This window comes from Blennius ocellaris, assembly GCF_963422515.1.
Source record: "Blennius ocellaris genome assembly, chromosome: 10".
NCBI lineage: Eukaryota > Metazoa > Chordata > Actinopteri > Blenniiformes > Blenniidae > Blennius > Blennius ocellaris.
The window spans coordinates 14923703-14948445 of NC_137659.1; the positions used below are offsets into that span (position 1 = coordinate 14923703).

At 42.0% G+C, this 24743-nt stretch overlaps 1 protein-coding gene across 1 annotated transcript; it reads right to left on the reverse strand.

Annotated features, from left to right (window-relative positions):
- Positions 1–1356: 1356 nt before the first annotated feature.
- On the reverse strand, positions 1357–23548 carry LOC308135428 (CREB-regulated transcription coactivator 1-like). The gene is made up of 15 exons (XM_080503411.1): positions 23417–23548; positions 19452–19568; positions 18350–18483; positions 16371–16424; positions 15692–15786; positions 14963–15048; positions 14843–14877; positions 14221–14411; positions 13907–14052; positions 13588–13680; positions 12540–12638; positions 10240–10344; positions 7486–7569; positions 7195–7372; positions 1357–6211 (listed from the first exon to the last, which is right to left on the reverse strand). The coding sequence occupies exons 1-15, from the start codon at positions 23540–23542 to the stop codon at positions 6006–6008; spliced, it is 1749 nt and encodes a 582-aa protein (XP_080359537.1). The 5' UTR covers positions 23543–23548; the 3' UTR covers positions 1357–6005.
- Positions 23549–24743: the final 1195 nt, after the last annotated feature.

Here is a 24743-nt window from a genome sequence, read left to right on the forward strand (position 1 = left end):
TCAAACGTAGTACTTATAACTTGTGCTTTACATGCACGTGCTACAATATGCTATAAACATTAGCAATGGTGAATACTTGGACATTCATATATTTCAGGTGACTGTCAACTATAAAACTACCAAGTCCCAGGAGAAGGTGGACGGGGGGAGTCATGACATTGTCGTTATTGTCCGTGTACTCACGCATGCGCAGAAGAACTATTTACTACAACCATGGTGCGCATGCACAGAAGCTGTGTTTCCGCCATCTACACAGAGACGCAGCCCAAGCGTTTCTGTTTCTGTTTTCACTCAATAGTTGTATAAATGGAGCCTTAGTATACGGTACATACCAACTTATTTTCAGTTTTCAGTTCAACTCACGGTACACGACTACAAATTCATGGTACGCGACTACAAATTATACTTCTACAAGCGCTCACACCTTTTTCACCAATAATGCATCATATGTATGGTATTCATGAGTCAATCGCACATTTCGCCAGCAGATGGAGTCCTCAAACAGAGGTTTCGCAAAGCAGCTGTAGCAGGAGACCCACCAGTGATGGATCAGCATATTTCTGGGACTGAGATCATCTCAGGACAACCGAACCAGGCCGAGGAGTCATTCAAGGTGGTCGCACATTATGCAGGATGGCAAACTGCTTTCTCAATTCAAGGGTTAGGGTTAGATCCACTGATCTGAGCGTTTTTAAGGATTATTGTCATAATTTCATTGTTTTTCCCACATGTATTTACCAAAGTTTCCACTAATAAAAATTTCTATTTACAAGTCCAGCCTTTCTCTGTCGTTCTTCATCGGGAGTTGGGTCGCTGAGGGGGGCGGCGCTGAACACCATCACTTCATATTTGTAATTGTTAGGGCACAATTTTCTTTTTAGAGTTACACATGTACATTTGACATAACAATGAAAGGAGATACGGCACTTTCCGACGAGCGATTCTTCGGCTATGCAGCAGAGGAGGGAGGATCTGCAGCAGGTGGTGAGGGCGGCAGAATAGATTGAAAACAAAAGAAAAGCGAAAGTTTACCAGCAATCTTCTGTGTCATCGCTTCTTTTTTGCACTCATCCCACACAGGAAAGTAGCAGCTCATTAGCATAGCCGGTGTGGGAGAGGCAGGGCAGCTGCTGGGCTGGGAGCTAAAGAGTGGGTGAGAGAGTCCAAGTTCTGCCAGTTACGGGGGCTGCAATTATCATACAACTATTGCTGTGAAGATTAGTTTGTTTTGTCCCCCCCCCTGTATTCGGCCTGATGGCAAGAGTGAGATTTCAACTAACAAAACAGCCTCTGAATTTCATATATATATATTTATTTTCATCTCATTTACAAATAATAATGCAAAGATACAAAGACAGAAGCCTTCACACAAGAAAAATACATCAGGTACAGTCAAAACAGAAGTGTATTTCATCTTTTAAGACAGCACACATTTACAGCCAACTTGGATTCTTTTGGTCCGATGTTACAGAGAAAATAGAAAACACGCCATCTGAAGAGCAAGGTTGTGACCAGTCATCTTTAAAGGGTTAGCTCCAAAAAATACCAACTTGCCAAGCTGTGCTGCAGAATGCTATTTTGCATATTATACGAGCATAATGTTTCCCGTCGCTTGTGAGGACAAACTCAGCAGGTGATTCGACCGGGTGATGGGGCGGGAGGTGCCATGCTTCTTATTACCAGACCAACTCAATGCGTCTCCACTTATCAACTTTGCATTTCCTGCAACACCGACCGTGGCGGAGAAAAAGCGTTTGTTCGTCTCCCGGTTTGCTTTAGCTGTGATTTCTGCAAATTCCAGTCCGGACTATCAGTACTAAACTACATTTATGATTCTCACTTCTAATAAAATAATGACAAATCACCTACTGAGCTATTATAGGAGCAAAACACGCCTCCTCGCGGCTGTAAAATGCTTTTGCAGTGTTTGGAATAGTATCATTGTACTCAAAAACAAAATACAGTATATAACATTTTAGCTGCCATTGTATGAGGCTTGAACCAGCACTGGGCTGTCCTCAAAATATACACAAAGGATTCCTAACTATGCGAGACCCACCGAGCAACCATACGTGACTATGACTGGGTTTTATTTATTTTTTTATTTATCTCAGTTCCTTATTCATCTGGGTTACATACAGTACAGTAAATGTATCCATTATTTCTTAGTCATACTACATCCTACGGGCTCTTGTTTTGGTGTAGATTATTATTAATATTACATAAAAACCCAGTGTTTCAGCTAATTGCAAAACATGAAACTCAAACTAAAGGCTTAATTTAAAATAAAATGCGACATGTGAAGATATTTTCCCTGTTGTGTCGCAAAAAGATCAACCACGTGTCAGTCGTCTCTCGGGGTGATTTAATGACGTAAACAACGCATTAAGGAATTCTTAGTTTGTGAAATATTTTGAGTTCAAATACAACATTTTGAGAGGGGGGGGAAACGTGTTATATATTTCTTTTATCTCGCTTGTGGCTGTTTTAACTTTGGTTGATTTAATATGAAATTAAGTGGAAATGAGGAAAAAAGTACAGTACTTATGAAAAATTCACCAAACAAAAAAAAAAATGCAATAAAAACCTTGATTATCCAAAAACTGTTAGTGTTTTTTTACGATAGGATGTAACTTCCCCAAGCAGGTACACAGAGAGGAGTTTCATTAAACTAAATAAAAAGTGCTCCCGGGGTCTACAAATGCATATAGATGAGGCCCAAACAATATACAATTACCTCAAATAACTTAAAATATCTCATTTTATAACTCTTATCTGTAAATCATTCCCATACTAGTGAAATTACAACACCGCTTCGCTGTTTAACAGCGAAGCTGGTCATCGACACTGCGAGTGGTTCATATGTATGTAGTGCGTTATTCCAGATACAGTATCTACCCAAGCCGACGCAATTCAGGTAGAGAAAAAAACAAACATTGCTCTATTGTAAACTCTTGTCTTTGTAAACACTGGTAGGACACCAATGGATACCTGAACGTTGATGCATAAAAAGGTGGCAGTAACAAGTGGAACATCAGTCAGAGCTATCTACAGAAGCACTAAATAATAAGAATTAGAAGAACAAAACAAAACTACAAAGATGTCGGGCTCACTGTAAAGTCTGGAGGTCCAGCAGAGATTAGAGAGCCACAGTGACATATTGCAGCACAGTTGTCAGTGCATTTTCTTACTTTTGACATCATATCACATAAAGCACAACAAAAAACAAAACAAAAAAACAGTTCCTACCATTCAGCAATATACACAGCTAGTCTAGAAGATTCACTATGACATAATCAAACTCTGTGGGTGTTGCACGGGAGGTAAGCACATACTGTATATCGCAGTACAAAACATAGTACCAAACAACAGCTTCTACGTGTGCATAAAAAGCTGATTACTATAGCTGATGCGTTTAGGTTTCACTTAGCAGTTACATAGCCAACACATGACACCGTATTTAAAACAAAAACAAAAAAAGACACAAAGGACAAATAAAGCAAATGCAAAGAAAATGATCAGACTAACAAAGCTGATAAAACCCTTCAATAAATAAAAAAAAAACACAGAGCCATACATGGGGAAAACATTTTCAGGAACTCGTGCAGTCACAAAATCAATATCAAAAAATTATCCCCTTAATAAAGAAGTATTGAACTTTGATGCATCTGGAACGTTTTTTTTTTTTGTTGTTGTTTTTTTTCTTAAGAAGGAAAAAAAGCAATTGCTAAAGCTTCATGACTCAATTTCAATGTTTTCAATCTTTTTCTTTCCACTGTATGAGAATAAAGGTGAAACATGCTGGCACAGGAGGTCTCCACACACATCAACGGACGTAATGGTGCAGCCGTTTCTATAATGTATCTGATGCCAAATGGTTCTATGATGTCCAGAATCTGTGAAAATCACCTTTCAGTCATTTGACCTGGACTTGAAACACTTTTCAGGGATAGTCCGACCCAATTTGCTCCGGTCGGATGAATCACACCATATTGGATGAGGCGTCGCAACACCCAGATATTAATTCGCTAACTGGTGTTTTATGAGAAATGTTTCTCTAAATCATTGAAAGAATCGCCGTAGCGAGAAAGGAGCTGCGGGTCACATGACCTTTGAAGTTCGGATAAAATGTGTAACAGCAGACGGATAACAAAGTACTTAGAAGTTAAGTAAAAACTCAGCTCTTTTAAATAGATACATCTGAATTTGTGTTTTCAAAAATAACTATATCTTTCTTTTTTATTGATAGAACTTTTTCTTTTTTCTTTTTTTTTATAAGAAGGCAAGTTTAATTAAAGACAGGGAAAACTGGTCCAGTGCACATAACAGTCACATGGAGGAGGAGGAGGAGGAGTTGTAGGGGTATGCAACCCCTCATAAATCAGTGTTTTAAATAAATGGTTAAAGTGCAATAATGACAAACGGGAGGGGAGGGGGGGCATTTATGAACGAGTGCAAAGGACCCATCAAGAGCAAAAACACGCTGATTTCAGAGAGGATTTTTCAAATAGAAAAAGCATGACAGTGCATAAATTTAAACACTTTAAACAAACTGATACAGGGACAGAGACAACACAGGCAGGATGGGGGAATAGATCAACTGTCACTGCAGTGCCAAGCACACCCAAGCACACACACACACGCACACACACGCACAGGAAACAGTAATCTGCTTTGTGGAGAGAAAAAGTTACCAACTCAAAGGTTTTTGGTCCTACGAGGACATAAAGGCTCGATATGAGAGGCAATGACGATGGTATGATGGCAACAACACAACTGTACAGATGTGACCTAAATACATTCTTGTTGCATCAACAATGCTGTTCTTGTGTACAGAGGCAGATCAATTGTCTGGAAAAATATATATTATTTCAACTGCGCTGAGGTCACATCTTTGGGAGCAAATCCAGGAGGGTTTCTACGGCGCGCCATCTTTTTTTTTTTTTTTACTGCATGTCTACTCTAAAAACAAACAAAACAACAATGCTTAAAAAGCAACATGGCACCATCACTGTGCATTCTTTAAAGATTCTGCACACTGGCTTCCTATAACGTAAGAGTTCACTGGGTCTGTTCCACTTCTAAATCCACCACTGTAGTTTTGCATAGATACTAATACGCAAACTCTAATCACATTCCGTACATGTAAAACACAAAACAATACAAGCCTGTAAACATCTAGTTCGTGTCAAAGACCTCATTTATCCATTTAGGCCTGATCAATGAATATGAAAAATGATATGGTGGTAACAATGCGACAGCGATGTGTGTTTATAAACCCATCTACCGATCAAACAGTAAAAATGACTTGATCAATCGCCCTGTCATTTACAGAAGTCATTTTCGCACACAAAAAAAAACAAACAAAAAAAACACAACTAAACTAAACAAAATGTCAAAGCTATTAAGGCAAAACAATATGCACAGTGATTTGTGATTTCATGCATAACTAATGACCGGTGAAATCAAAATTCAGCATGTCTTTAAAAAATAAATTAGGTTTCGTGACACAATGAGTCAATGGCGTCGCTGGGCTTTGGACCGCAGCTCGGCACAGAGGGACATCAACCGTGACACACGCGCTTCCTCTGAGTCACCAGGCTCCTCCATGTTAACAGGTGTGTGACAGGCGTACGGGAAATCAACACAGGGTTTCTATGCAGACGCTCTGAAGTCAGTGACTGACGGACAGTTAAGAGTCCAGGCTGCTCTTGATGTTTTCAATCAAGCCTCTTGAAATCAAAACCAGAAGCATCTGAAACTAATTTTCGCACGGAGCAGCGACAGAAACCGTGAATTCCTGCCATACCGCGTGTCATCAAGTGTGACAGGGAGGCTGGCAGTGGTCTTCAGAAGCATCTGCATGCTTCCTCCTCCTGTGGTGTTTCTTTTTGAAAAGCTCTCTCGTAGGATCGGGCCCATGAGAGCGCATTCAGGTCTCTCCATCAAGGGGAGGTTTTTCCCGGGGCGGTCGGTTTCACACACCTGTGAACGAACGAGCCCAGTTACAGCCGGTCGAGGCGAAACGCGTCCTCCGTGGCCGGGTCGGCGAGGACCATGTCTGGGTCATTGAGCATGTGCAGGCCGTCGAGGGTCAGCGGGTCGATTTTCAGGTCGTCCAGCGGGAAATGGGAGTCGACGTCAAAGCTGACGTCCGTGGACAGGGGGCCCGTCAGCTCCTTGGGGAGGCTGGGCGGAGACTCGCCGCTCACTGCAGGGAACCAGCAGACAAACCAAAAAAAAAAAAAGGGTAAGTGTCCATGTGTGAGAGAGGACTGACTGAAATGAAAGTAGTGAATCAATGACAAGATACCAGAGGATCGGCATGCTCATACATTACTTTTCGGCTGTTTGAAGTTTCCGAGAGGAAAACAAAAATAAAAGCAACATTTCTGAACATCACAGTCACCATTGAGGATACATTTCTATACATTAAAAAAAAAAAATATATATATAGCATCTCCATCTTGGGTGCACTCTACATGGCTATTAGCTTTATTCCCATTACGACAAGCACAAAACACCTGCAGAGACACTACTTTTTTTTAAATTGTAGTTCAGATTACAAACATATACAACTTTAAATTATTTTAAGCTTTTATCAATTTCATTTCTGCATTTTGCTTTCATGTGGGACTGCGTCTCATGTCTTCTTTTTTTTTCACACTGTCTCTGGTTAAAGCTTGTGCTCGTTAGAGTTAGACTGTTATGTCAAGTGACATCCATTTCCCAAAGTTTTCATTTATGTTCTTTATGTTCTTCTTATGTCTTCTAACCCTAACTTAAGTTTTAAGCTATACTTCCTGTTCTTGTAGCCCCTGTACTAACCAGGTGGATGGATGGATGGATGGAACATTGTGTTTCCATGTCTGTCTCAGCTTTCCCACTTTTCTCTTCTGTTTTTGAACTCTGCTTGTTTTAAATTGATTTTGTTTGTGCGTGTGAGACCTGAACTGGAGGCTCCTGCTCTCCATGGGTCATAAGCCGAATGCAACGCAAGCATAAAAGATGGATGGCTGGATTGACCAGGACTGGCGATGAACTTTAATCTGTGGATTCGACTCCAGTTCTCGGTGCTTGTTTACCTTGAGCCGCTGTTCAAGCTGAATATATGAGCTTTAGATTCCAAAGTATGACCCTGAGCTCCGTCTCAACGGAGCTGCTTGGAGAAAACATGATATGCTGAAACAGCACCTGTGAGAATGATGTTGGGGATGTTGCCGTGGTTACTGTATCCCAGCTGCTGCGAGCCCTGGAGGTTGCAGTGGCCAGTCAATCCCATCATCAGAGCCTGGGAGTAGTTGAGGGTGGAGGTCTGGTTGTACAGGTTGTCGGTGCTGATGGGGGTCTCAATCATGTTGAACTGCTCCAACTGGTGATCGCAAAAAGAAACAGACGACCGCTCTTTCTCTTTCTCCAACCTCCAACCTGCGAGCTGGACGTTTAAGCAAGGTAAGCTGAAACCTGAACGTGTGAAGGCTGTACCTGCTGCGAGAGCGCGCTGGCCTGGATGGACGGCAGCTGCTGGTCATAGAAGTCCGCAAACACACTGCCCAGTATGGAGTTATGCTGCAACAACACACAAGCCAGATCTGTTGACTTACACTCAGGCGGAAAGTCGCAGTGCGGACCGGCAACATGAAAAAAGGGGCTACAGAAGTTAAACATTTAACATGTAACAGAGAATATGAAAAGACCACATTCAAAGCGGTTACAACCAGGAGCCTGAAATCACCTTACGACATCTGGAGACGTTTTTTTATTCACAGCTGGCCGTAAGTGTCAGATCCAAGAACTGTACGTTTTTTTCCAGAAAAGGTAGAGGTCATGTGTAAAGACGAGCGAACCTGTGATGACGTAACCGTCGCTTAAATGTGTGCTGCAGCGTAACAAAAGAAGCAATAAATACAAATAGATTCAAGATGACTGTAATGAGTTTGACAAGCAATAATTAAACTGGAAACGAAACAAAAAAAAAGAAACTAAAAATCAATCTAAAGTCAAAATACAACATCTTGTGAGAAGAATGAATGTATAAGAGCGTGAATTAAGTCAACAAGTCGCATCTAAAAAGCCTCTTGGCGGAATAGCAGAACCTCTTTTTCACTCTCTGTGCAAATACTGAGGAAAATGTGATGTTTTTCGACATGAATTGGTCTTTAAATTTGATCTGCCTCCAACGTGCTTGAATCGACAATTGTGATGCGTTTCATGTAATAACATGCAAACTTCATGGAAAGCAGGTGTTAAATACCCGCTACTACAACGGGAAGAATTAAACAGCTCCTAAGTTGACGTCTCCAAAGTGACTTAATTGAGTCGGAAAAAAGTGAAACAAGGTTTGAGTCAGGTGTGCACTTTGAATGATGAAATTACTCCCAACGATTTTTGGCTTGCTGTACACGAGAAGCATCTGCAGGCTTGTTAGAAGACTGATGTGAAATTGATCAGGTCAAAATAAACGGGCGATAGGAGCAGACACCTCTAAAGTCGATAGCTAACCTTACATTGAAAAAGAAACTTGTTCCACTCTTGTGCCTTTGGCCTTGGCATCTTAATTAACTCCAGCCAAGTTGAATGTTACACACACACACACACACACACACACACACACACACACACACACACACACACACACACACACACACACACACACACACACACACACACACACACACACACACACACACACACACACACACACACACACACACACACACACACAAATAAAAGGAAAATAATCCCCTTTGTGACATTATTCTCTCTGCTCTGACTCATCCAGCGCAAGCTAATGCTCGCGAAGTCTCTCATTTGAATGTCCTCATTGAACCAGTGACAGAAAGTCTCCTATTTCATCGTGGCCTCTTAATCTATTAGTAATTGGATCATCTCCTCGGCCCGTGCTCCTCCTCGTTGGAAACCAAATTATCTGTGTGTGCTGCAGATGTCCCCACAGGGCAGAGCGGGATAACAGAGCGCACAGGCCTGTCAGCTGTGGTTTAGCCTGTGGATAACCTCAGGACTATGAGCAAGCCACTTGTGCCCAGGAAAGAGGCGAGCTGGGTGAGCAAACAGGAGGATAATCGTGGGGGGGGGGGGGTAAAAAAAAAAAAACGCACCTGCAGCATGTGTCATTGTCATCACTCAACGCATTTCACTTCCTTCGCATCTCATACGTCCAGAGACACACACATGCAATCAAAGACGAGGCAAACGCTGGATGAAAATGTCACGTATAGTAGAGACGCTGTCTGTTTTCATTAGATTCAAGGTTTACGAGAGAAAATGTAGTCAAATAACACTGGCAGAAGCGAATGATAAACAACTAACTCCACTGAATGCTTATACTGACGCCGACAAGAGATTAACACCCCTGATCCATGTTTACCTTGGATGTGTTTATTTTTATTTATTTATTTTTTTCACAAAGCAGCACACACCGCCAGCAAAGGTTCAGCTTGGTGAAATCCAACCAAAGCCATCAGCAACGTTACCGCTCTCCCAGTCCCAGTGCCGATTTACACAATAGATGTGACAAACAGTGAATAAAAAAAAAACCAAACAAACAAAAGTAAACTGACTGCAGCAGGACTGGGGAGGAGAACAGTGGAGATGCAACGCAAATAGCACAAAAGCAGCAGAGAAAGGAGGGTCAGGAGCACAGCTACATCACAACACATCAATGACACTGAGTGTTTACGGAGACTGGTTGGTCAGATCTGGGCAAAACAACAACAACTAACTAACCAGACTTCACTTTTGATGATGCAACAGCACTGTTGACTGAGTGGATTTGTTTGTTTCCGTGACTGCACTTCACAAAAATGATCCGCAACAAGTATCAGTGTGTATACATGCACATTATGATCAGTCGATGTTCTTTTTTTTTTGTTTGTTTTCAAGTTGTTTTCAAGTCCTCATCATGCGTAAGGCATTTTTTTTTTCTTCATACAGAAGTAAAAGACGGAAGATAAACTTGAATTACCACTATTGAAGAAATTAGCTTGTTTGGATTTAAAGCCTCAGGTGCTCAAAATTAAATGTCCTTTCCTTATTTATTAATTTTTTTGCCCAGATCTGCAAATATCAACAACAACGACAAAAAAAAAAGAAGAAAAGCTGCTGTGTAAGGGAAGGCAGCCACTGAAAATCCTACTGGGCACCACAGAGCTACGATGCAAAGGGACGGTGACGCTTATACAAAATGAGCCGGCGGCTCATCAGTCCACACGCCCTTACTTGAGGCGAGCCTCCAGGTGAGAAGCCTTGATTGGAGACGGGAGAGGTCGGGGACTGATTGGCCGAGGATCCGACCCTACTGCGGTACTGTTGGAGGGAGGAAGCCTGATACGAGAGGATACACTTGAATTATTCACATTGGAGGACGTTCTGCTTCTCCTGCTCATTGCGGAGCTTCGCTCAATGTGTCTGCCGTGCTTTACTGCTCGTTGACAGAAGCTTGCTGGAATATTAATGCGCTGCCTCCGACTGTCATAGACCATGCACACTTGTAGCCGAGGAAGGAATGAGCACCAGACACTGCGTGTCACGCCGATGCATTAACAGCACTGAGAAAAGATGAGGTCGGGGAACAATGAAAGCTACCGGGGGAGGAGGAGGGGGGGGGGGGGGGGGGGGTTGTAATCTAGAGAAGAAAAATACTGCCGACAATTACTAAGCAGGTGAACATTGTAAAACTAGTAATGAGAGAGGGAATTTGTTCTGGTCTTTTATTTAGGATCTTCTCGGTATAGCCTTCAGGCAAAAATCTAAATAATAATACTAACAAAGTAGTCCAGAAATATACGTGTAGAAATCAAGGTTGCATCAATATTGAAATACGTGAAAATCAACAGTTTAAAAAGTTCAACCACAACATATTTACTGTTGTGGCTTTCTAAAGACAGTAAAATAAGAACGTTGTTTTGATGGAATTTTTAACAGCTTGAGGCATACTTTTTTTAAAGTATAAAACTTGGGATATAAGGTGCACAAGCAATATGTCATTATGCCGTTGAGAAAAACAATATGTTTGCACATCCACCTCAAAGCGCTCCTGTTCTTTCCCATAGTTGAACAGCAGCTCAGTCGATTGGTGACTTTGGCCATATTTCCGTGATTCTGGTACATTTGACTCATTGGACAAATATTAATACATGAGCATGATGTCACAGTTTTATGTACATGTAATCAAATATTGTCTCATTATTTTGTTTTTTTTCCCCACATGGTAAAACTCATCAATCATCAATGAAGGGAACTGAAGTATTAACAGTGACCAGCATAAACCCGACACTGGTAATTTGAAAGAAATACTGACAAGTAATGCTGAACTTTTAAAATATGGCCACTTGCCCAATAAAGGATTAAAATCTGAAAGCTCCCAAAAACAGTCCAAGCGTGTCATTATCTTCAACAGATACGATGATAATAACGAATTGACAAAATCCTGAATGAAGCTATAGGTTCCTCACGGCCAAAACTCGTCTTCAAAACTGCCAAAACAATGAAAAATACAGAGGCGTTTCTGGTCTTATTTGCGCAACCCGAGGCCCCTGCTTGAGCTTCCTTCCAGTGTTTTCCTTGACCTGACGCAGCACGGTGTTCAGCTGAGATGAAGAGAATGTAGGCCACTTCATTTTCTGCAGTAATCCAAACACATTCCCACTGCAGCAGAAGCAGAGCAGCCAGAGCCAAGATCTGAAGGACAGGCAGCGCTTCGCAGTTCGACTCTTTCACGCTCTTCACTTTTTGTTTTTCACTGATGCATGAATGAACTTTGTGTCTTAAGTCTGACTAAATACAGACAGAAACAGAAAGTTGTATTTGAGTAAGGTATTTGATGGGAAACGAAGAAATCTAGCGAAGCTGCACTGATCAGGAGACGGGAGTCAGACATAAGGTTCACGGACCAAAAATGGCCCACTGGAGGAAACAATTTGGACCTTCCAAAAAATAAACGAAAACCAAAACAGTTTTACTGCAATATTATTCCTAATTAAATGTAACATCGACTCCTGATTTGTCCACGAGGAGACAAAACACAAATCTGAGATACCGAACAAACAGCAGAAGTGAGTTCAACATTTCAATTTCAAAAACGTTCACAAGTTTTGTAAAAAGAAAAGTTGATAAACGTACAACATTTTCAGAATGTACTTGTGTTTCTCTCTGGTAAAGCTGTTTACATGTTCTTATTAAATAAGTTATCAACGCTGGTTTATCCTGCGTGTGTTCTGTTAAAATGTTGAACTTTCTTTATTTCAAGGAAGAAAAATTGAGAAAGCTTCAGAATATAAGCCTTAGAATTAAAAAAAAAAAAAAAAAAAAACATATGGTAAGAGGTATTGCCTTATAATCAAGCTCGTCTTCAATTCTGACCAACCACAACAGAGTATGAACCCCTGAGTCCTACCACAGTAAATCTGTATAGGAACGGCTACACGGGAGCAAAATATTTCAGAGACACCAGCCAAGTACCACAATGCAATATTGTGTCGCAATCCCAACACGACTCGGCGGCGCTGCGGACTGCTCACCGTGTTCATGTCCATGCTCACGTTGGTTTGAGACGACGTCTGGTTGTCCGTCGTTGAGCAGGAGTTCACAGAGGACGGCAGCTGGACCAGACCCGTCTGCTGCGACACAAGCAGAGCCAGTCAGAATATATGAAGTAACGTGCTCAATCAAGAGTCGTCATCCAGTACAAGTACGCACAGCACAATAGTCTCTTATTATCGTAACTTATTCTATTATTGAAGGAGCCACATTGCAAATGGAAATGTAAAAATAATCTCATTAAAAAGCTCCAAGCATTTAACATTTACGTCAAATAAGTATATTTTGGAAGGACTTCCTGAAGTGACAGGAGGGAAGAATCTGCCTGTATGTGAGGAACTGAGCGGCAAGATGGGAACATTTACAGATCCTTGCAGGCACAAATTGAAGCATGCACTCGCTAAACATCACCTGCACGGATCTAATTACACACACATGTAAATGTGGGTGTGCATAAATCAAAGTATGCGGGCACAAATCTGACTGCGGGCACACAAATAGCATCCAAGCGTACACAAATCAAAACACCCACAACTCCCCATGCACAAGTTATCAGGCTCTACCGGCTCCATAACAAAAAAAGAAAAGAAAAAAACATCTGATTTTGTTAAATAATAGAAGCAAAAGGCTGGTGCACAATTTCAATTTCACGGTGTTGAAACAGCAAAAATGCATCAAAAGTTATTTGTAAATTCAAAATATCATATTTGATGACTCGTTTCATGTGAAACTTGTATTGCTTTAAAAGGTGGCATTAAGCCAAACACAATACACTGAATCTGCTACCTCACAAACAATTCTAATATTTCATCTAATATTGCCCTGCCGTTTAGTGCTCATAATGCAGTTGGACAAAAAAGTGAAGAATAGATTAGATTCCTTTTTTTTTTTTTTTTTTAAAGGCTGAACCCCTATTTACTGGAGATCCCCTTAACGAGGTGGCAACCCGAGCTGCTGATCAGTGCCGTCCACACAGTGTTTGGATCCAGGTATGGGCGCAGGTCAGGTGTTGTTTGTGCAGAAACTCACTTGCTGGTTTGGGTGTGTCTCACATGTTGGCTGCTGGTTGAAGAAGGCATACTGGGAGAGCTGCTGCTCAAGATTCATGGCGTTGATGGCCGCCTGGAAGGAGCACAGCAAGGTGTTATTAGTATTATTATGATTAAAAGACGGCAAGCTTCAATATTTCACGGAAACGCATTGAACTATAATGTAATCCAGCGGTGAAACACTCATTGAAAGCATCGATTTCACACCAATGTAAAAACAAAAACTTCCATTGCAACAAAACTTTATCTGCTGTAACGGCAGGAACTGTCCAAATCAGTCCAATCAGAGCTGCAGGCACCTGAGACAGTGTGAGAGGGGGCGACGTCGGGGAGAGCTGCAGGTTCTGGTGCTGGTGGGATTCTACTGCATTCAAGATGAGAGGAACCATGTTGTCCTGTCCAGACTGGATCTCCATGGTTACTGCGGGCTGAGAGTTGTTGACTCCTACCCCGCACACGGGAAAAACAGAACAAGGAAATAGTGTTCCTTAATCTCGCCATGCAAAACTGACACCTAATAATTGCCGGACAGAATAAAAAGCCAAGTCATTCCCTGCCGCCGAGTCGAGGACGGTCCCAATGCGTTGTGGGTGAGAACGCCGGCGGCGTTTACCTTGCGTGTTGCCCAGAGGCTGTACGCTGTTCGTGGAGCCAAACGAGGCGGCAGCTGCCTCGTCTGTGTCGAGCGGGGTGGGCAGTGGGGGAGGGAAATGGATGTTGGTTAAGTCAGGGAGAGAGCCGCCGCTGTTGTGGGCTGCTGGTTTCTGTGAAGCGGTTAACTGCTGGTCAGGAGACGGAAATATGCTGCAGAGAACAGAGAGGGGAGATGAGAACACTGCAGCCACGGCGAGTTTAATACATTCAGCGCGCGGCAATTTAATCAGATTAAGTATCTTTTCCAAGACAAATAATTAGAACTTCACGCTTTTGGCCCCTCTGTCTTATTACTTTGGCAGAAACAGAAGAAGCCTATTGGCTATCGCCTCTGACAATGTAACATTTATATCTTCTCCCTTCATTGGTATGCATATCTCTAATTTATAAAGATTACTTTGGTAGAATAATGAGAACAAAGTTCAATTTAGAAGACTATGTTTTATTTAGGCCTATTCCCTGCATGTGGGAAAAATACATGCATAATCAAACTCGTCACTGGGCTTTTAAAACCATTTCATTGTGCTTATCATGCTGCACGTCTCCACACACAAGGTCTACAGATTTAAAAAGATACTCACTTGATCCCGGGAACTGGTTCGGACGTTGAAATGTTCTGAAAGAAGAGAAAATTGGAGCTGGTCGTCAAAACACTATCAAGAGTACGTCAGAAAATGCATCTACTGTATGTGAACGTTTACCTTTTTGCAGTCCCAGTTCTGTTTTAATCCATCTTCATCAACTTCCTGTTTAATTGTCTCAGACCCCGGCACGGTGAGTAACAGAACTGAGAAATGAGGAAAACAGACACTCCTCAGACTCTTTGATTTACAGATATTCATCCTATCTGAGCCGATAATAAAAACTGAATGATGGATACGTGCCGAACAAAGTACGAACGAGCTAAACAGAACAAGGCAGGAAGTGTCACATTTGCCAACTTAAAAATACCACATAAAAAAAAATCCCCACAGGCGACACACAGAAACCAAACAGGACTCCTTCTGAAATCCAAATAGTCTGTTTTAAATCAACAGTTATTTTAATGCACTCCAACGTCTTCCTTTTTTTTTCCTCTTCTGCCTTTAAAACTAGATTTGTACATTCCCATCTGACACTGCAGGGAAAATCAAACCACATTAAGAAATATCAGAATTTACCCCCATAATAAAATTGATAAAAAACACCAGACCACGACAAAAAAAAAACAGAGCCTGACTCATTTACAGTAGATCAAAACAAAACCGCTCACATTGTGCAGAAAGTGTAAACAAGGTCACGCTTTTAATCTTCAACTCATAAGTCAACCTTGTTTGACACATAGCAGGTCGATAACCCTGCTGCGGTGGGTAATGGGAGCATTGCTGGCTGAAGAAGTAGTCTGCATTAAAAAAAAACAAACAAAAAAAACTTGTGGAGTCGTCCGTTACCTCGTTTTGGCTGGAGCTCCTGTGATCCTCCGGTGAAGGAGGCCTGCTGGGCGGGCGTTAGTGTGCTCTGATGTAGTGCTGAGTCAGAGTTTGTCCTGCAGCACAAGAAATAACAATCACACAGTGAAGAAAACAGAAAGAAAAAAAAAGACAAAAATATGGCTTGCACAGAAAATACACATACTGTAACTTACTGTAGAGCGTGTAACAATAACAAGCAGTTTATAGGAATATTAGCAGTAACCACAGTTGACGTGAACTGATTATTTAGACTCATGGAGTATCTCCATTTGTCTACTTAAAAGAAAACACATATTATACGCATTGTCTGATCACAGATACAAATATCATAATTGATATGTAACATAAACGTCTGATATGAAGCATAGTAATCATGAGATTAAGTCATTAAATGTGAGACATTGTGCTTCATTTTCAGTTAGATAAAAAAAAAAAAAAAAAAAAAAGGTGACAATACAGTGAGAGCAAATGAGCTTTTCTCCCACAGTCCAAAAAAAAAACAAGCGTTTGTGGAAAATCAGTGACTCGAAAATTGTTGGTAAGCGTAAATGCTAGTGTGCGCTGTTTAAGAAGCAGTGCAAAGAATTGTTTAAACGTCCTCATAATAAAAAGAGTAAACACTAATCACGCCAGCCGTGGCAACCACAGACGGTCTTACCTCCTCCAACTGGTATCAGGCGGCGGTGACAGATATATGGAGCCATATGGGCAGCTGTCAATGTGAATTCACAGGTTAAGAAAATACAGCTGCAGGCGGAAATATCTTGGCAACTACAATGCAGTTCTCTCCCATTAAATTTATGGCGACAGCAAGATACAATATAAAAGAAAGGGGGAAAAAAAATCACAGTTCTGCTGGCACAGTCACACCAGCATGTGACAGAGGTGATACAAGGTTTTCTTAGCACTTCATTTGCAATCCTCAAAGCCTCATTGTAGGAATACCTGCTACACAAAGACAATCTGCGATTTGACTTCAATTATTTGCAACAGTAAATTGGCCAAAAGATTTTTTTTTTCTTTTCTTTTCTGATTGATTAAAAATGTTTCGCAGGATCGTTCACATGTAGTATTTGATTTTCCACCAGATCAAAGTCTTTGTGTTGACCCGTTTGTTTCTCCTCTGCTTTCAATTCCATACGTGCTTTAATTGGTTGAACATTAGTGTTCAGTTACTGGAAGCTTCAAGTGCTTTTCACCTCTCATTCTACACTTCAACGTTGATTCTGCTGATGTGTCAAATTGGCCTTGCTTTGATCTCAAAGATCATCAACACTCACACACGTCAGTGCTTGTAGTAGCACGAACTGTAAGATTATCTGAGCACAGCGTCATTAGGTGGATTTACAGCTCAAATCTCTGCAACCACGCCTTTGATTTCTCCAGTTCTCTATCATCTCTTTCATTGATTTGAACAAAATTAACAGTATTTGGACGAGACTTATATTGATTTTATGGCTGCAGAATGGTCATAAAATGTGTAATAGATGTTTTTGGCCTTTTTACAAGACACTTTTAGCTCTCAACATCTGGTAGTTCTTCCAAATGTGTGACACCCTGCTAACTTTCATCTGCGACTTTACTGCAGCACTCCTGGGGGAAACCTAAAAATACAAGCGTTTGGGCACAATGACGTATTTCTTCGCTTTCATGCAGTTTCTGAAATATCTAGATGAGACACATACATACTAAAACCTTCCAGGTAAGAAAAGTGAGGGTCAGAATCAGATGGAAATCTTTAGGTACAAAAAAAAAAAAAAACAACAACATTTGGTCAGACCATTTCCAGAATCACTTTAGAAATTTGGGTTGTACGCTAAATATGCTCTCCAAAAGCAGTCGATGTGAGCGCCGACAGCTGCCACGAGGCTCAGTACACAACATGAGCCCATCATAGAGACCACAGGAACCTGAAGATAGGCCAAACAAACAATTTGGACATTTCTTGGGAGACGAGGAACGCCTGGAAAATATGAGAAACACCAGAGGGCCCAGGATAACACAGAAGACCACAAAGAAATGTCTTTTCTTGATTAACAAAGTTATGAATGTAAAAACAATGGGCCTGACCCAGGGCATGCTGCACGAGACAGGCTGGATGTACAGGCATGTATGGCAGCCGACAGAAGGGGGTCGATAAGAGTTTCACTGCTCATAGCAGAAGTAGCAAAATGGATTTGCAGGTGTGCCGAGTCCTACTTTCTGCTCGGGGTTTCGGTCGGGACTCGGTGCAGGCCAGTCTAACACACGTTACCCTCTAAAAGACTCTCGAGCCACTTTGTCGCCCCAAAAAGTGTCCGCGAATATTGCTTATTTCGGCCTCATGTCAGCACCTCGTCGGAGTGGCCACACTGCGTTTCATTAACATCTCCATGGTATTAATATTCATTTTGTTTCACCTTTGAGCAAAGGGAGAGCCGGTCACGCCAGGCTATTCACAGCCTAATTCCTCCCACACCCGTCTCATCAGCTCCATTAATTTGAGCCAGCTGTCAGGGAATATCTGACACAGCGGTGAGTTTAATCACATTCAGACCTCGAATAGAAAACAAAAAAAATAAAAATCAACAATAATAGGCCGGCGGTGTAAAAGAGACAAACAGGAGGAGCTAGCATCGCAGGTTACAGACGGTGTCAAAGGATATTTGGCGTCCGTGTTTGTCAACAGAAACGGGCTTCCGGTGGGGCGACGTTAAGCGGTTCCGGTCCCGGTAGACTCTGTCAACCAGCCCGTGGTGTCGTGTTGATCTGTTTGTGTCAAGGCCTGAATTCTGGAGAAAAAAATAAAAAAAAACAACCCACACACAAATAAAAAAACAAGTAAGCTTTGTAATGAACTTGTGGTATTATGGACATTTTCCACTTTTCTTAAACTTTGAAGGCCTTAATTTACAACAAAAAAAGCAAAGGCAGACTGCACTCTAAAACTTGGCCATGTTACACTGTCCTTGGCCAGCAGATAATAGAACGATCTTCAGAGCATGTACTGCAGGTAGGAGGGAAGAAAGCTGACAAATGAGTAAAAATGACAAGTGACTGCAACAGATTTGAAAACACAAGTGCAACTCTGCCAGTGTCTATACAGGTATGTACGCATGCAAGTTTACAAGTATGCATGCACGTGTGTATGTATGTTGTTGTCCAGCGTGTAACCTCTCTAAAATGCACTTAAAATGTATATAAACCATTAACGCACAGGTGACAACCAAAGCTTTTCATCATAGCTCATGATGCGTCTTTTAATATATTTTGCGCCCGGAGTTGTTTTCACTAGGTAGTATCTAAACGAATTAGGAACTAATGAGCAGCTCTCGTGTAATTAGAAAATATTACAACAGTTAACATCACTGTGTGCAATATTATCTACGTGTGCTACTTCTCATATATGTATTATGATAATACTATGATGTTTCTGTCTGACTGAAATCTGACTCAGTGTTTCATACAAAAATCCACTATAACCTCCATATAACCAACATTCATTTGAGATCATTCACTTTCAAGGCTTTCATTCAGAACTGAAATCCTTTCGCTGTCATTTTATTCAAGCTTTTAAACGGCAGCTCACAGGAGGGCCATAGATGTTTCACACAAAACTACGCCGCTTCCTTTGTGTGAGATTTCTTTCTCTCCAGAAACAATACCACCGAGGTCAAAAACGAAATCACTCACACATGTATATGATGATCATACAGACGACTTGAATCATTACGTGAAAACAGACCCCCCCCCCCCTCACCTGAAAAGGCACGTCGATAGTGCTGTTTCCGATCTGATTAACATTTGGCAGAGATCCTCCGTAGTACTGCACTCGGTTCTGTCCCAGCTGCAGATACTTTGTCTTCTGTAGCTGGAGCTGCGAGTAAAACAGCAGCACGTCAGCGGGGAGGCAGCTCAAAGGTCAAAGGTCAACTGTCTCATGGGCAATTTTGGCTCGCGGGCCAATAAGAAGAGACGCAGTTGAATTCATAGTCTGAGTTGGGCACACAAACACATGCGCCGGGACAAAAAAAACAACATGGATAACCTGGCGTCAGAAGCAAAGTGCAGGTGCACGAAGCAACAGAAATTCTAAATCCCCTGATCTGTGTATGAATACCTGCAATAAAATAGTCCTCAACAACACATCGATAATCAGCTTTTCAGAAGAGAAAGGAGAAAAAAAACCTTGACTACCACCTGAGGTACACACACACACACACACACGCACACACACACACACACACACACACACACACACACACACACACACACACACACACACACACACACACACACACACACACACACACACACACACATACACACAATGCCAGACGCTCAGACTTGCCTCTTCAGCATCGTCTTTTAATCACTTTTTAGAGGTTCTCTTTAATTCAGTCTAATTGATGATCAATTTTGCTGCTGCGTTTCACTCTTTCCAGTTTTGAGTTTCTTCCAAATGTTTTTTAACGTTACTCTTTTACTATTGCTGTATTTTAAATGTTGCTTGCACAAGCTCTGTGTAAGACCGTCTTAGATATGTGGTTTATTATTCTCATTCCCAAACCTGAAGGTAAAATCAATTTCAGAAATCTACTGCAGCAAAAAATTATTCACAAAAAGTAAAAAAAAAAAAAAAAGGATTATTTAATTATTCATCTATTGTAACAATGCTTCTCAGCAGCAAATATATATAAAAAAAACAAAAAAAAACCCAGATTGTTTCTCTTTTAAATTGCACCACAAGCAATACACATTTGTGGGATGAGCAGCTCAGTGTGTGTGCCCATGAAATTATCAAACAGCTTGTGCTCGACTCATTGCTCAAACTTGTCAACTGTTTATGAAGCACCAAATCCTTCTATGGCGAAATACAACTCTGATTTACTTATAAAGCACTGAGGACCCTCAGATAACCTGAAACAGGTTTACTCAGGAGCTTTATAAATCCGTACATTGATCCATTGTTGTGAAACTCCAAGTTTTTGTTAAGGTTGTAAACACGACAACATGTTTATGGGCACTATTGCACAAGAAAACTATTTCAACTTGAAACCTTGAGGTAATGAAGAGTCTAAAGATATATTGGAACATTAGATTGAGGAGATCATCTGAAACATGTAGTTCAGTGTATCAGTGGATTGAAAATGACTGCGTTGCAGAAAAGAAAAAAAAAAAATCAACTCCTCATTTACCAAGCTTAAGTAAAAGCTGGAATTGCTGGAGCAAAGTTTACTGCAGGCTGCTACACGTCCAAGTAGAGCTCACGCCAGTACAGAGGCAGTTTACAAACTGGTATGATTTTCGGGTGCAAACAAAGCACTTCCAACACAAAGACTAATCTGATGCGGCGTGGACACGGCGTGCATTTCCTGATGTTACAACAGTGTTTATTTCAAAGTGACCGCCTGTTGTATTTTAGAGACCACGGGAAGAGAAAGTCAGACTGAAGGGGAAAGAGAGGCGAAGAGGCTGAAACTGTAAACCTCAGGTCTAACTTTGGATCAGAGCACAGCTTCCCCACGTTGGCCTTTGTGTTAATACAAATAAAATGCCACAACAAATGAGGCCACAGACCCCCCCCTCTCAACTGCATGAGAAATGCATCCCGAAACACAGGTTTATAATTACATGGTATTAATCCTGACACAGCGGATCGGTGAGTCGGGTTGAGCGACGATTAACACAGCGACAGGAAATTAATTGCCGTCTGTTTTAATAACTGATTGAGTGTTCGGGGGTTTTATTTGTTGTTTTTTTTAAACAAACAAACAAATGCATACACGTTGTGAATAGATTCAGATTTTCTCTGTTCTCTTGGTTGTGCAGTCTTGGCCTTGACAACGTGAGGCGTTTCAGGCTGCAGACCTTGGTAGTAGCCGGCCAACGTTTTCCACTACTTTCGGCCATGTTTAAAGACAAAACAACGAATCAAATAATTAAGAGATGTAAACGACGATTGGTTTCACTCTCCGCTGATTTTTTTTCTGTGATCGCTTAATTTTAACCAGAGTCGGGAGGCACCAACCGACAGCATGCAAAATGCAGATTTCCACTAGGATTAAAATATACAGTTGATTGCAGGGCGAACACAAAGAGATACACAACCACCCACACACACACACATCTCCACCTAATTCAGTGTCAGACGTTTATTTAGCATGCATGTATGTGGCTGGTGGGAGGACGCTACTTACAGCTTTTCCAGATGGGAGTACTGGTACATTGAGCAAATAAATCCCAACAGCATCATGGTCTGAAGCAGCTGGTCGACTGGGCCTGACTGCTGATGCATGTTCTCCCTGTGCCTCGCATGCATTTTACAGGTAAACAGTCATAAAACACATGCTTCATGGATTAATTGGTCCCACAATAACTGTGTGCATGTGCCTGATGTGTCCTGCTCGCTGTCACCCGGGATCAACTTCAGTTGTGACGTTAAAATAGATGGACGGTTTGCAACTCTCATTGCTTTAATGACTATAAAGGAGAGAGGGAAGAAAACAAACCCTAAACATCAAAGGAAGCTTCATAAATGAGTCATTTGTCACAGTAGAAATTGTGAATAGTTCTATGAGACAAATCACAGGTATTCGTAACAATAACAATGTTTTTGACCCGGCAGTACCGACAGTGTGAATCACTACTCACAATGCAATCCTTCATTTTGATTATTTTACACCTCTGCTTTTCCCTGTGTGGCATGTCAAAAAAAAAATGTTCCCATTGAAAAAGGTCAACAACAGAAGTGATTTTGCCTTTTGGTGTGGGCAAGCTGGTTGGAATGACTTCAGTGTTGTCTTGGATTCCTTGACGCAAAGAGGAGAGCAGATTTAAAAGTACAATGTCAAGTAATGGTCCAAAGTCAAACTAAGTAAAGAGGAGAAACTAAAGCGTTTGGCAAGGGATGTGTTTAAGAATCCCCCCCCCCCCCAAAAGTGATGCCAGATATGAGTTTTTTTGAACTCAGACTTGTTGACGTTTGGCGTGGAGCTCATGGCAGTGGCCCATGATGCCCGACACCAGGAGTTCAGCTCGTGCTGGACGTGGCTTGGATCCCACATCATCTGTTGGCCTTCATCTTTTGGGGGTAAATGTCAGTCGTGCACACATGGACCCGAGAACCAGTCAGGACAAGTCGTGTGACCTCAGATCGCTCTCTGACACACACACTATTGACCTTTTTAAAAAAAAAAAAAAAACCAACAACAACATCTCAGCATCTCTATTCTAGGTGGTGGCATCGTTTCGTGTGTCTGCGGTGGTCAAACCCCCGTAACGCCCTCCCCCCTCCGCTTTCACACCTGCGTGGGACAAAAAAAATAAAAAAATCACGTGAACTTTTTGGGACGAGGGTCACATTTGCGTGGCAGGACGCGACGGATCCTGTCAACCACGGTGCTTTGTCAGCGGGAGGTTAAAAAAAAAAAAAAAAAAAAAAAAAAAAAAAGGCAGGAGCTGGCAGGAGGCGTCGTTTGTTATTGTTTACCTATTCTAACCCCGGCTGCGTGCCGCCGCCGCCGTCGCCGCTGCTGCTGCTGCTGCTGCTGCTGTGCTCCAAATGCAGATTTGACAGCTCGCTGAAAACAAACGCTGCTCCCAAAACCACACACACACACACACACACACACACACACACACACACACACACACACACACACACACACACACACACACACACACACACACACACACACACACACACGGAGCGGTGTCGTTTACCCTTGCAGCGCGGGTGATGCTGAGGTCTTTCATCACTTCTTCGAACGCCGCCGTCTCCTCCGCCTGCTTCTGGTTATGTAAAGCGATTTTCTCGCTGAATTTCCGCGGATTGTTCGAAGTCGCCATGTTTCGCTCCTCTGCTCCGTTTTTGCTCCGAAGTGCCGCGTCAAGCAGCGCGCAGTGAGCACGCGCAGCTTCCGTCCACACATACACACACACACACACACACACACACACACACACACACACACACACACACACACACACACACACACACACACACACACACACACACACACACACGCATACACTCACACGCACACAAACACACGCGCGCGCGCGCTCCACCACACAGCCTCTGCAGCCCCGCAAACACCCGCTCAGCTCGGCGTCAACACGGACCCTTCCCGAACCGCTGAAAAGACGCGGCATTGCGCGGCGAACGGAGCGAGTGCCGCTGAAACAGCGACAAAATAGTCACGCATTGCAATTTCGTCTTGTTGCGGCAAAAGCAATCCGAACACTGTGAAGGGGAGCTCACGTAGTTTCCGGTGTGTGTCGCGGTGTCTCCGGCTAACTTGACGCCTCTCGCTCTTTTTGCGTGCCAATGTCGACGCGCGGGGGTGTAGCGGAGGCGCACCTCACATCTGGACTGCGGAACAGCCGCACAATTTCACCATTTAGGCCTTTGTCCGACACCCGTTCGACATTATTATTATTATTATTATTATTATTATTATTATTATTATTATTATTATTATTATTATTATGATGATGATGATGAGGATGATGATGAAAGGGCGTTACCAAAAAGACAACTATCATTTATATTCACATCTACAGGCAATACACGCTCCAATTAGGGGGGAAATCCTGAGCACCCACAAAACAATACAACAACAAAAAAGTCCACTCACACACGCACAGGGAGCTCACGCAAACTCCATATACATAGAAAAAAAACCTAAAGCCAACTTTGAGACAACAGGTGGGTATATATATTATTATTTGTGTTGTTGTTCGGGGGAAGTGTTACTCAGTTGGAAGAGCGAGTCCGTTTTAAACCCAAATGTAGCTGTATGTGTGAATGTGATTACATTTGAGAATGATAGTCATTTCACCATTCATTATTATTTTCATTATTATACTACGCCAGCATTTATTCAGTCCACACTGTGTATTATCTGATAAACTGGGAGGAACACGTGTATATGACTAAGCCTAAATTCAGCTTACTCAGGATTTCATTTTGATTTGTGGCTTCTCGTGGCAGCAAGAGTTGGCCGTGGCTTCAACTGTTGGCTCATAAAGTAAGTACCCCTGAATG